This window comes from Asterias rubens, chromosome 20 (genome assembly GCF_902459465.1).
Source record: "Asterias rubens chromosome 20, eAstRub1.3, whole genome shotgun sequence".
NCBI lineage: Eukaryota > Metazoa > Echinodermata > Asteroidea > Forcipulatida > Asteriidae > Asterias > Asterias rubens.
This window is the reverse complement of record NC_047081.1, coordinates 4130147-4144371: the sequence shown is the minus strand read 5'-3', so window position 1 is coordinate 4144371 and position 14225 is coordinate 4130147. Positions and strand designations below refer to the sequence as shown.

At 38.8% G+C, this 14225-nt stretch overlaps 1 protein-coding gene across 5 annotated transcripts in view; it reads left to right on the top strand.

Moving 5' to 3' along the window:
• The window catches only part of LOC117303778 (kielin/chordin-like protein), a 41938-nt gene extending 28811 nt beyond the window's left edge, over positions 1-13127 (top strand). For 4 of the 5 annotated variants that reach the window (XM_033788132.1, XM_033788131.1, XM_033788133.1 and 1 more), the window contains 13 exons: positions 12-161; positions 303-491; positions 1198-1401; positions 2208-2303; positions 3247-3351; positions 4205-4330; positions 4992-5174; positions 6249-6431; positions 6848-6991; positions 7105-7293; positions 8233-8427; positions 9890-9982; positions 12662-13127. In XM_033788132.1, coding sequence (XP_033644023.1) covers positions 12-161; positions 303-491; positions 1198-1401; positions 2208-2303; positions 3247-3351; positions 4205-4330; positions 4992-5174; positions 6249-6431; positions 6848-6991; positions 7105-7293; positions 8233-8427; positions 9890-9982; positions 12662-12672 — 1868 coding nt within the window. In that variant the 3' untranslated portion in view covers positions 12673-13127. The remainder of the gene's footprint in view (positions 1-11; positions 162-302; positions 492-1197; positions 1402-2207; positions 2304-3246; positions 3352-4204; positions 4331-4991; positions 5175-6248; positions 6432-6847; positions 6992-7104; positions 7294-8232; positions 8428-9889; positions 9983-12661) is intronic. The other variant, XM_033788134.1, reaches the window with a different exon arrangement.
• The last annotated feature ends 1098 nt before the right edge of the window (positions 13128-14225 follow it).

Here is a 14225-nt window from a genome sequence, read left to right as displayed (position 1 = left end):
TGCTTTTGTAGAGGGCTTCAAGAACAAATGTGAAGAAATGGGTCCCTGCGAAGATCCCCCAGAAGGCGTTCTTCCTGATAACTCTCTCTGCCGATGGATTGTCCAACCAGAAGAATGCTGCCCTCGGGATTTTGGTCCTAATGGTTTTGTGTGTGAAGAGCGTAAGTCTTGCCTATTCACATTAACCAAGATTGTTGATATCTTAAAGCTACGCAGAGACAGTGGGATAGTCTCAGAACAAATAAATGTTTAAATTGATGGCATTTGTAAAGAGTCATAACTTGTTTGCATTCTCTGTACAGCAATATCAGCTTGCGGTGATGGAGTCAATACATTGCAACTAGACTGTCCAGATGACTTGTGCCAGAGAGCAACATGTGAGAACCACCCTGGTGCTAAATGTAAGATCAGTCACTGTGGAAAATGCCACACTGTCTTCTACGACAACGATGGTAACAAGGTGGACTGCGGAAACGACCCTGTGGAAAGTGGTAAGACACAAGGGTGGTAACATGCACTTTAGAGCACAAAAATTGAGTTACATGTATACGTTATTAAGTCAGAGTTTAAACCATAGCACTCGAAAAGTCAACATTTGTATACCTGTCCTGTCCTGTACCCTTTTGTCTAATCCCGCTCCTCTAGTTACCCTGTATTTAAGTTACCTTTTTTGAAGTCTTATTCATAATAATAATACTAATAATAATGTAGTAACTCGTCCGAAGATAAGACGTGTCCTAATCTCTTTGTAAAAAATCGACCCCTAGTCTGTTAAATTATTTGTGAGGTGGCTCTTTGAAATTTTGGTGTTTCAACTATGCTGCATACAGCTTGGTGATAAGCATTTCAAAAAGACAACATTGACTCATAGTTTTAATTTATTAATTTTAGTTTTATTTGTTGTTTAAAACAATGCTGTTGTTTCAACCAAATTGTAACAGAAACTTGGGCAGGCTATTAGGCAAGCTCAAATACAAGACTTCATAAAAATAAAAACATTTTTTCTTAGGAAGGGGCATTTGTTTTTAAAATGATTTATATAGTTAAATTAAACTTAAAATCAGAAGTGATTAATCAAAAAGAAAACTGACAGTGAATGAACTGGGTCAGTGAAGTTGACCTCGGGGTCATTTCTTTGAAGACCAGAACTACATGGTTTCAAAATAACTTGATTCTGATCTTAATACTTCTTTTCAGATACATACTGCCCACGAAATGAATGGGGGCGTTGTTCAGAACCTGCGTGTCCCCTCCCCATACTACCACTGCCTGGGTTGATATTGATATGTCCCAGGTGCTTCTTGGACTGGTGTGATTCTTGCAAGGCATATAACTTTGATGCAGAGTTTAAACTAATGGATTGTGACAAAGAACCTTGCCAATGTACAATGTTAATTGAAGGTAAAGCTTTAAATGAGGTTCAACATGATTAATACAAAAAATACCCGCTTGTCTTGTTTCTCATAAATAAGTTCTATCGCAACAGTTACAGTGAGTTAAAGGGATCACGACAGACAAAGTTTACAATGGTTTTGGAAAGAAAAGGTTTTTGTCTTTTTAATGGCAGTAAAATTAAACAAGGTTGCTCTTAATTATGCATTGTCTTCAAGGTGGAATGAAAAGATCTGGAATGCCAAACACCTGGGGTGCCTTATTGTTGTGTACGAAAAAGTGTTTGAGTTTTAGCTAGAAACAAGTCCCAGTTGTCAATACTTTTGCTTAAATGGCAAAGCGGAAAAATATATTGAAAATAAGGTGGGGCACACAATCCTCTTTTGAACACAAATCCCATCCATAGAGTAGGCAAATCAAACTCGGCCAAGCATTTGTGGGTCAGACCTAAAATAAAAAACAATTAATTAGAGGTGTTATTGAGGATTAAAAAAATTGAAGAAAAATACATCAACATTATGCACAAAAACTAATCCCTTGCACTAGCTTTGCAAATTTGTGGCAAAAGAAAGGTGTTTAGGAACTGTACAAACACAAAACTTGAGCTTAGACATCAAATGAATTTTTGGAAGAAAACAAATTCATGTCTCTTTTGAAAATAAAAAACGTCTTTGAAGCCAAGTCCTTTTTGTCAAACCTCTTTGCTTTTCTTCTCACAATAAATGCTTGAATTGCATTCATCATTACTGATAAAACATCTTTGCTTCCTTGATTTCCAAGTCATTCTGATATTCTAAATATTGCATATTTTGCAGGTACTGAACAACCAGTTGATATTGAACAACCAGTGGTTAGTGAACAAGAAGATAGTGAACCACCAATAGTTATGGAACATTCAGTAGGTCAACAAAGTGAGTAGAAATCATAGATGCAAGAAAGTCAGTGTTAACGACATCATGTTTATACAACAGCATCTTTCTCATTGTGGGGCACACAATCCAGTAGGGCACACCAAACTCATCCAAAAAGTAAGAAAACCAAACTCCGTCATGCACTGGTGAATCAGATGTAATAAAAACCAATCGATTAGAGAAGTGTTATAAACTTGTGGCAAAAGAATAGTGTTTGGAACTGTTAAACACAAAACTAAACATGAGCTAAACGAAGACATCAAATGAAATTATGGAAGAACTTACAACATATCAAACCCTCTTTGGGATATGAGTAAAGTCTTCAAAGCCAAGTTATTTTTTCCGAAAAAGACATCCTTTTTGTCAACCCTCTTTGCATTTCTTCTCATGATAACTGCTTGCACTGCTTTTAGCATTATTAGTAAAACAGCTTTGCCTCCTTGATTTCTAAGTCGTTCTGATATTCTAAATATGTCAGATATGGTAGGTATTGAAAAACCAGTTCATACTGAACCTTATCCAAACATTATGAAAACCAGCTCGGTTAAGCATTGGTTGGTCAGATTTAATAAAAACCAATCAATTACAGAAGTGTTATCAAGGTTTTTCCCAATTCTTGAAGAAAAATACATCATCTCACAAAACATACCCCTTGCACTAGCTTTGCAAACTTGTGGCAAAACAATAGTGTATGGAACTGTTAAACGCAAAACTAAACATAACTGAAACTATGGAAGAACTATAACAACATATTAAACACTCTTTGGAATATGAGTAAAGTCTTCAAAGCCAAGTTATTTATTTTCCGAATTGGCACAATCTTTTTGTCAACCATGTTTGCTCCTCCTTCCATGATAACTGCTTGAACTGCTGTTATCAATTATTAATAAAACATCCTTGCCTCCTTGATTTCTAAGTCGTTCTGATATTCTAAATATGACAGATATGGGAGGTATTGAACATCAAGTTGATACTGAACAACTAGTGGATAGTGAACAAGAAGATAGTGAACAACAGTTAGTTATTGAACATACCGTAGGTGAACAAAGTGAGTAGATTTCAAAGATGCTAGAAAATCTCAGTTGTTACCTCCCTACCCCATTACCTGTTCCCTCTCCCTACCCCATTACCTGTTCCCTCTCCCTACCCCATTACCTGTTCCCTCTCCCTACCCCATTACCTGTTTCCTCTCCCTACCCCATTACCTGTTTCCTCTCCCTACCCCATTACCTGTTCCCTCTCCCTACCCCAATACCTGTTCCCTCTCCCTACCCCATTACCTGTTCCCTCTCCCTACCCCATTACCTGTTCCCTCTCCCTACCCCATTACCTGTTTCCTCTCCCTACCCCGTTACCTGTTCCCTCTCCCTACCCCAATACCTGTTCCCTCTCCCTACCCCATTACCTGTTCCCTCTCCCTACCCCATTACCTGTTCCCTCTCCCTACCCCATTACCTGTTTCCTCTCCCTACCCCGTTACCTGTTCCCTCTCCCTACCCCGTTACCTGTTCCATCTCCCTATCCCATTACCTGTTCCCTCTCCCTACCTTATTACCTGTTCCCGCTCCCTACCCCATTACCTGTTCCCTCTCTAACCCCATTACCTGTTTCCTCTCCCTACCCCATTACCTGTTCCCTCTCTAACCCCATTATCTGTTCTTACCCTCATCTCTCATTATTATGTTCCTTGTTGCATGCTTATTGTATCCAAACCTTGCCGTCAGTAATCTTCATCCAGGACCAGTACTTTAGTTTCTATTTAGCCTGATGCCTATAGTATAATCTGTACCGGTTTTGTTTATTGTTTTCCTGTAGATAAACTTTTGTTTGCAAATATTGTACTTTGTGAAGTGGCCCATTAAATATCAATAATAATAATCAAAATTCTAAAATGTTGCTAGATCCATCTTCCAAGCTAGACTGTTCAACTGTGCGTTGCAAATTGGCAAGAACCAAGCTCCCCCCTCTGTGCCGATCGATTGTTTTACCAGGGGAATGTTGTGCTGATGGTATGGTGTGTGAAGAATGTAAGTTTGTATCATAGACCTTATCGCAAATACCAATGCGCAAGCGCAGACTGTTGAATGAGGTGCATTGTGGGATAGATATGGATCAAATTTGGATACCAGCTGGACCACAATGCACCTAATTCCAAGCTTTACGCGCGCGCCCCGGTATTTGCGAAAAGTTCTATACTCTTTGGGGATTTTCTTTGATATCATTAAACTCCCTATACATAAGGCCTTTGTTAGAGCACCTTGTTGACTGTCACAAATTAAAGGCGGGAGACATGTTTAAGGCTCTCTGCTATAGGCCTACAATCAAATGGTAACTTTCTAGAAGTATTTAAAAGTGAGATCCGGGCCTCAAGTTCTTCAAAAAATTACAAAGTTAATCTCGTTTTGGGTAATAAAGCAATACCAGCTTGCACAAGAATCAACATTGAAACCTTTTAAACAATTGTGACAAAGTGTGAAAGATTTAACGTTGATCCACGTTTGGAGCAGCCTACCAAAGATGTGGGATTAAGTTCCAAGGTCTAATTGATCAATTGTTATTTTCCAGTAAGAAGGGAGAAGCATCCACTAACCCCATTTTGGTAAGTCACGTAAGAACTTAAAAAAGGCAATAAATAATGTTTTTATATTTTTTTTTTTTTAACTATTTTTTGTTTGTGGTATTTTCCAGCTCTTTCTAAATGCCCAATCGCTGTGAGTGTCCCAGAATCTTGTCCTGATGATCTGTGTTTGAAGGCAACCTGCGAGAGTCACCCTGAAGCTAAATGCATCATCAGTCGTTGTGGAGGATGCTTTACTAAGTTCTTTGATGATAGTGGCACAGCCATTGAGGAATGCAACAAGGATTTTTCGGGTAAGTTTCTGTTGAAGCAATCTGAACTCTAAACATACTTTTAACAGCAATCCCAATGTTTCGGTTTTTATGTTTCTCTCAATATGTCTGCTTTAAACACAGTATTTTGGTGTAACACAGGTGAAATGACTAAACTATCACTTAAGACCATACAAATAGAGCCTGAGTATTTATTTTGAGGTATCAGTGCAACTCAGCTCTGAGACCAATTACGGACAACTTCAGTCCATTTTATGACTTGTTTTTACGTATTATATGGTGTAGCTGCACTCTGAATATACTTATATATGACGATTTGCTTTCAAATACTACACCAAATAGATGGACCAGTAAAAAGCTAAGAAATGAAGCTTATAAGATAGACAAGGCTCTTGCATGTGGTATTGAGTAGCTTTGTTTACTTGCAGGACACATAGCCCAGTCAAATCAAGTGGAATGTTTTTTAATGGTTTCATTTATATCATTTTCCACTCTTTTGTAAATATTGATGTACTTTAAGAATACTTCCTGGGTAAAGGCAGCAAACACTGTTGGTATTTACTCAAAATAATTTTTAGCATAAAACCTTACTTGGTTATGAGTAATGGGGATAGGTTGATAGTATAAAACATTATGAGACACAGCTCCCTAAAGTAACGCAGTTTTCGAGAAATAAGTAATTTTCCACGAATTTAATTTTGAGACCTCAGAATTGGATATTGAGGTATCGAAATCAAGCATCTGAAAGCACACAACTTCGTATGACAAGGGTGTTTTTTCTTTCATTATTATCTCACAACTTCGCAATTTTCACAGGTCAGTTATTTTATTATGCAAATGTTGAGATACACAAAGTGAGAGGACTGGTCTTTAACAATTACCAAAAGTGTCCAGTGGTCGATTTCACAAAGAGTTAGGACTAGTCCTAACTTAGGACTAGTCCTAGGAGATATACAAAATGTATGGCTAAGTTAGGTTAGGACGAGTAACTCATCCTAACTCGAGATAAGACTAGTCCTAACTCTTTGTGAAATCCACCCCTGTATCTTCCAGTATAGTCCTTGTTTTCAAAGTGTTTTGTTGATTTGTTTACAGATTTGATCAGCTGTCCACCACTACCAGATACCATATCTTGTGTTTCACCTCCTTGTGCATATGGGCAACATTGTAAAGCATATCCAGACGCTATTTGTCATTCCACTTACTGCAGCATAAAGTGTGGTCTTCCTGAGATATTCCATGATAAATACAACAACGAGATCAAGGATTGCTCTATTGGCAAGTGATAGTTTTTATCAGTATCTTTATGGATTGGGATGTACTTGTTCCAAAGTTGTTAATATAAACATGAGCTTGTCAGATGGTAGTTGACTGAATGCTTTAATAAGTGTGGACAAAAACTAATTCTATTTTAAGAGTATAATTTCAGCTTTGTGTCTGCATCAAACAATGTTCAACAGTCTATATCATCCCAAAACATAAATAATCTCATTTTAACTTAGACAAAACCTTTATTTTCACCACTGGGGAACACAGATCATATTTTTGTGATTCTTTTCATGCTTTTTATCTTCAAGGTAATAAGCATGCTTTTGTATGTATCAATCAATATAGGCTAATGTTTTTTTCCCTTTTTTCCAATGTACTTCAGGACCGATGATGTAATGTTTTTAATTCTCGTTCTTCTTTTGTAGAGGGCTTCAAGAACAAATGTGAAGAAATGGGTCCCTGCGAAGATCCTCCAAAAGGAGTTCTTCCTATGTTCTGCCGATGGATTGTCCAACCAGAAGAATGCTGCCCTCGGGATTTTGGTCCTAATGGTTTTGTGTGTGAAGAGCGTAAGTCTTGCCTATTAACGTCAACCAGTGTTGTTGATATCAACTTTAACTAATAGATGTTTAAATTGATGGCAATTGTAAAGAGTCATAACTTGTTTGCATTCTCTGTACAGCAATATCAGCTTGCGGTGATGAAGTCAATACATTGCAACTAGACTGTCCAGATGACTTGTGCCAGAGAGCAACATGTGAGAACCACCCTGGTGCTAAATGTAAGATCAGTCACTGTGGAAAATGCCACACTGTCTTCTACAACTGCAATGGTAACAAGGTGGACTGTGGAAACAACCCTGTGGAAAGTGGTAAGACGCAAGAGTGGAACAATTCACTTAAGAGCATAAAAATTGAGTTATATTAGGTTTAATTTTTCAAAAGTTAGAGTGTTTAAAAAAAAACCCTCTTTACTTTAGACTCTTCAAGATGTTATTGGTATAGTCATCGATGTTTAATGCTAGGTCTGTTGACTACCCCTTCCAAACAGTTGGGTGAGGACAAGCCAGGTGAAGCGATATTTTCTCGAGACGTCTCCGTCATTGAATGTATCCAACACGTTTTACCTGTTTGAAAACAATTTCTCTTCTTATAAAGCTAGCTGCCTTCCTTCGTTGTCCCCCAAAAGCATCAACCCTTAAATAAATTAGAGCGGATAGCTATAAAACGTGTTGTCTGCATGGGTACATACATATTTTAGAACACAAATTCAGTTGGGACTGGTGTAGTGTCGATGCCATGGAAGTTGGGAGGCATTCAACCTTTCCTAGGTTTTGTGAAGTTGACCTTTATTAAAACTTAAAGGCAGTGGACACTATTGGTAATTGTCATAGCCTTCACAGTTGGTGTATGTCAACATGTGCATAAAATAACAAATCTGTGAAAATTTGAGCTCAATCGGTCGTCGAAGTTGGGAGATACTAATGAAAGAAAAATAACCCTTGTCACACGAAGTTGTGTGCGTTTAGATGGTTGATTTCGCTCTTGAAAACTATGGCACTTCAGAGGGAGCCGTTTTTCACAATGTTTTATACCATCAACTTCTCCCCATTACTCGTCAACAAGAAAGGTTTTATGCCAATAATTGTTTTGAGTAATTACCAATAGTGTCCACTGCCTTTAAGAAAAGTCCCATTAACTCGTCTTAACTCGAAATAAGACTCTTTGTGAAATCGACCCCTGGTCTATTATTTTGCTGATTATAGGTCGCTCTTTGGAACTGAGGTTGTCATCTTAATGTTTCTTTTCAGATACATTCTGCCCAACAAACTTTTGGGGGAGGTGTGCGGAACCTGCGTGTCCAATTCCCCCACCACCACAGCCTGGGTTGATATGTCCCAGGTGTTTCTTGGACTGGTGTGATTCTTGCAAGGCATACAACTATAATGCAGAGTTTAAACTAATGGATTGTAACAATGAATCTTGCCACTGTATCATGTCACAAGGTAAAGCTTTAAATGAGGTTCAACATGATTAATACAAAAAATACCCGCTTGTCTTGTTTCTCATAAATAAGTTCAGGCGCAACAGTTACAGTGAGTTAAAGGGAGCACGAGCAGACACCGTTTATAATGGTTGCTGGAAAGAAAGTGTGCATCTTTCCAATAACAGTAAAATAAAGTTGCTATTACGCGTTCTCTTCAAGTTGGAATGAAAAGATATGAAACGCCAAACACCTGCCCTATGGTGCTGATGAAAAAGTGTCGAGTTTACAAATCAAACTGCAAAACCCAAGACCAGGGAATTTCACGCTATTGTGACATAAATGCCACAGCTTGTTTTTATTTGTGACTTGGCTAGAAACAGTTCCCAGATACCAATTCTATTGTTTTAAGGTCAAAGCAAAAAAAATAGAAGGGAAAATAGGTGGGGCACATCATCCACTTGGGGACACCAAGAGCAGGCAAACCAAACTCGGCAAAGACCAATGTTTTTGACGTTTAACAACAAATTGTAGAAAAGGTGAATCAATATTTTCACAAAAACATATCCCTTGCACTTCCTTAGCCTTGCTCAAGGTAGTCGCATTATTCGCTCCGAAAAGACGCCGCTGTAAACCCACCCGTATACCCTGAGCGTGGTGCGTGCGATCACACCGCATGACCTACCCGTATACACACTGTCACATCGTACGACTGCTGTGCACACAAGTCATCCGCACTCGTACCACTAACCGCATTCTGAGGCCGTCAGGTCGACAGCCTTGTCGGGTCTGTAAATTCCGGGTTTAATGTGTTGTATTGAAAAATTTCCAATAGTGGCAAAAATTTGGGGGGGGGGGGCTCTCGGATATGCTAGTATGCAGCCATGAATATGTATATCTTTCGTCAGACCTATCAGACAACACAGGATGTGAGGCAAATGAATTATTCATTTTGACGTCCAATCACGCACGCCTATCATGCTTGCTGAGCATCCGTGGTGGTGGTGTGTGATGTAGACATGTCTCGTCTTTTGCGGGCATTATGGTAATGAGCTGACCGTGGGAACTCTTCGCTTATTGTAGTAATGAGGTCAGTGGCTTCAACACAGACCCTACGAGGCTGTCGGCCTGGCGGTCTCCGCATGCGGATAGTGTACGGGGGCATCGTGTCGTGCGATGTTACGCACAGTGAATACGGGTGTTTTTTTTATACAGCGGCGGTCTTTTTTTGGAGTGAATAATTCGACTGCCTTGAGCAAGGCTAGCACTTGCTTCGCAAATTTGTGGCAAAAGAATAGTGTTTATATTATTAAAGTCTTCAAAGCCAAGTTATTTTTTCCGAAAAGACATCATTTTTCGCCAACCCTCTTTGCTTTTCCTCTCATGATAACTGCTTGTACTGCTCTTATTATTGTTGTTATCAATAAAACAGTTTTGCCTCCTTGATTTCTAAGTCATTCTAAGGCATATTGCATATTTTGCAGTTATTGAACAACCAGTTGACAATGAACAACTAGTGGATGAACAAGAAGATAGCAAACAACCAATAGTTATGGAGCATTCAGTAGGTGACAAAAGTGAGTCTTTCTCATACTCTAAATGACAACATAACAGTGTATTTTTTGATATGAAATGTAAGCCTTATGTTTGAAAGAAGTTAGAAAGGAGTAAAATGCAGAAGATACAACCTTTTGTATTGAAATATATGTTTTTCCGACAAAATGCCACAGCTTATGTATCTATTTGTAATTCAGCAAGAAATAATGTATTCCTGTGTGCCATCCTAACGGGTACCCGTATGGGTGTGGGTTATGGGGAATATTCCCATTATGGGGCCCATATGGGCTAGCCCATATTGGCAAAATATGGAGTGTCTCAAAATCAGGAACATGTGGGCAATCTCATATGGGCAGAATTCATAAGGCCCCTATGGGTATACAGTTATTAATGGTTTTTTATTCATCAATATTTTTATAAAAGGGGGTAACAGGTGGGCAATCCCATTATGGGCAGAATATGGAGTTGCCCATATAGGTATCACATGAGGAAAACGAGGGTAATCCTTATAAGGCAAAGTATGCAGTGTCAGTGTCACATTGAGAAAATGTGGGCAGAATAAGCAGTAGCCCATATGGGTATCATACGAGGGAAAAGCATGGACTAGCCCGTATGGGCAATTAGGCACTGTCATAGGGTTTCTTTTGGAAAAACTGTGGGCAATCCCATACGGGAAGAATATATGCAGTGACCCATATGGGTATCATTTGGGGAAAGCATGGGCTAGCCAGTTCGGGCAAATAGGCACTGTTATAGGGTATCATTTGGGAAAACTGTGGGCAATCCCATATGCATTAACCTATATGGGTTCCACATGGTGAAACATGGACTAGCCCATAATTGGCAGAATAATGCAAAGCCCTCATCGGTATCATGTGACGAACATGTGGGCATTCACATAAGTGGCTGATGAGCAAAGGACTAATGAGTAAAGGGAAATAGTAATGGAAGGTCCCATACATGTGCGTGCAGAAAGGCTAGCAACATACCGGAGTCATATTGGAAAGACCTGGGCCAAGATAATTAAAAGAAAGACCTCAGCTCAGCCGTGGGGGACCGCGGCCATTAGGGGGTTGATATCATTGCTTTGCGTCTATAGTTTTTTTAATTTTGTTAATGTTAATTTTTTGTTTTTCCTTTAATTTTATTTTTCCAAACATTATGAAAATACCAAAATAAGGCTATCTCTTGTGGTCAGTGATTTGAAAAGGTTTATTTGGTTATCGCATAGGAATGATCTTTGCAAGCTTGAGGTAGAATATGCAGTTACCCATATGGGTATGATATGGGTAAGACGTGGGCCCACCCATACGGACAAAATGCATATTTGTGCGACATTGTATTGAAATATTTGTTTTCATAATTTTTACAACGATTTAGTGAAATTTAGCTATTTAAAGTTGTAGTCGTTTTGTATGATATTCAACAATAAGACGTTGTCTTTGAAACATGCTAATTAAAATAATCAGTTTTTATTGAAAAAACTGTTACCCGTGATCATCGTCCAAATCTTCAGTTTCTGGGCTAAATATATAGTACATGCATTTTACTTACTCGGGTAAGTGTGCCAACACACATTGGTGTATATGGGTAAAAAACAAAAATAGTATTAACTATAAATTTAAATTTTCATATAGACTAACCTACAACATTATATGTTGTTTTTTATAAACTATAACGTTATCTGGGCTAGCCCACATTGGCTCCCATATTTTATGTGCTCCACACACATGAACCCCTCACATTGGCCCAGATTGCCCATATTAATCCCAGGTAGGCCAAAATGGGTTAACCCAGGGTTTTTTCCCCAAATAGGCCCTATATATGTGCGCCACCTACATGAACCCCTCACATTGGCCCATGTGGCCCATACGAATCACAGGTAGGCCCATACGGGTTTACCCAGGTTTGCTTTTCCCCAGATGGGCCCCTGATGTATCCCATAGGGGGTGTCTCGTCAAACCCATACAGGGGCCATTTTAATCTAGTGTGCAGGATCCAGTGGGGGCCCTTAATTATGTGGCCCATATAGTTATAATAATATAACATCGAAGTCTTATATAGCGCACGTATCTACCAAACAAGATACTCAAGGCGCTGAGTATATACAAACTTTCAGAAAGATAGGTAATTGCAGTGATGAATTTTGAGACCCAATTATTTAGCAGCTTGTAGGTATTTACAAGGTGCTACGGCGCATACAGCAGTCACAGCCAGGAACACCGGGGCGAACCCCTTCTCTTTTCGAAAACATGCGTTACACAACACATGGGAACAATGGCTTTACGTCCCATCCAAAGGACGACCACGGCTTGGGATTCGAACCCACACTCTGCTGATCAGAAACACCAGAGTTTGAGTTGGTGCTCTTAACCGCTCGGCCACGACACTTCCACTTCCACATAGGTTACCCCATGGCCCATATATTTACCCATATGGGTAATATGTGGCCCAGATATTGGCCCATATGTATCCTAGAGATCGGGGCACCTAACAAAATCATTAACCCTGACGTCATCTAGCATACTTGGACCATTCCTCAACCTTTCACAACTGTTTTGGAAACATACGAACAAAGTAAAATTTCAGCGTAATGTCTAACTAAACAGTCTCCAAGTTGTTATTATTAAACTCATCATTAGAGATGTTAAACTCATTATTGTTCCTCAATGAATCTTGTTCTTTGCTTTTTATTCCAGTGATACATTGAAACAATTAGTCCTTATCCGGTTGAAGACTTCAGACATCATGATTGTTTGATGAAGATTTAACAAGATATCGCTCATCCATTGATTGCAGTTTTGTTCTTCTTTTTGTTTTATTTAATTTGAAATGTTTTTTTCAAATACATTTGTACATGTACACATTTAAAAAACTTTCTATGGGGAAGGGTTAACTTAATTCAGTATCTCACTTGATTTTATGAATTTTAACTCGTTGGCTTTATGACTCTCGTTGTTCTTTAATGACCTGCATTGTTTGGTGACTAGATTATTTATTTTACCGTTTGAAGACTATTTTGGGGTCTGTTATAGTTATAAGACACTTCTTTTGAGTAACATGAAAATATTTCGGGAATGGAATTAGGCGAGACAAGACTTTTTCAGACTACTTAATTACCCTTTTTGCTGTTTTTTTCTAAGTGAAAAAAAAACAACCTGGAAATCAGATTCAAGTAGGAAGATATCTTGCTTGATAATTAGGAATTGAATGTAGTTTCAGCCATCAGGGAAACAAAATATAGGTTGGAGTTGGGAAGGGGGGAAGAGAATGTAGGGGCGGGGGAGGCATGTCCCAATCCCAAAATAGCGCTGCCACTGAGGGCATGACAGTGAATGTCCCACGGTCTGCGAGTCGTGCATATGACCCTCAAAATTGTAATCTGATTTCATATTCACTCAATTATGGAGACCAGGAACAGAACTGAAAAGGGGTACACAAGAGGTCTCCCTATCATGGGGACCGGGCTAAATGGCTCAAGTAACATTGATTCTGAGGGAGGGGAAAGGGCAAATTGTTTATTATTCACCTGACTGCATAATCACAATAATCTTGACGCTGCGGCCATTTAGGTTTAGTATGTCCCTGCGTGTTATATATAATAACCATTGTCGTTTGAAGCAGTTTGACTCAAAAGAATTGGAGCACAGCAGATGGCAGCCACATGTATCAATGTTGCAAGGGGTTCATAAGATATTGACTTCTCAAGGAGCAAAACAGAGTACAGAAGACACAATCAAATTGTATAAAGTTTTATATATTGTGCAAGTCGGCCCCAAAACAAGGCTAAAAACAAGCCACTCTTGGTAAAAGGCAACAAAGCAGAAAGCGTAATACATAAAGTCTTCAGCGGAACTGTAGGAATTGCCCTTTCTCCCAAGACAGGCTAAATTATAAGGAGTTCCCAAGAGATATAAACTTGAAAGAATAATAATAAGAAGGATTTGACACTTTGCATGGTAGGAGTACAACCAGGTGAGATTGGCGGCAACACCATGTGTAAATCTCTTTTGAGTAGTGAAGACGATAAGATCAAACTGATCAAAATGTTGAGTTGTTGTTTCCAATGATTCTTTTAGAAAGACCACTACTCAAAAGAGATTTACATAATTATGGTGTCATCGCAAACCTTACCTGTGAATATTATACAATAAGTCATAGTTTGTTGATTTTTTGAAAAGGTATTAACAACCCTTTACTATGTTCATTTTGGTTTTTACCCATACTACTCTCCCTCCTGAAAATAAACTCATGCTATTGACA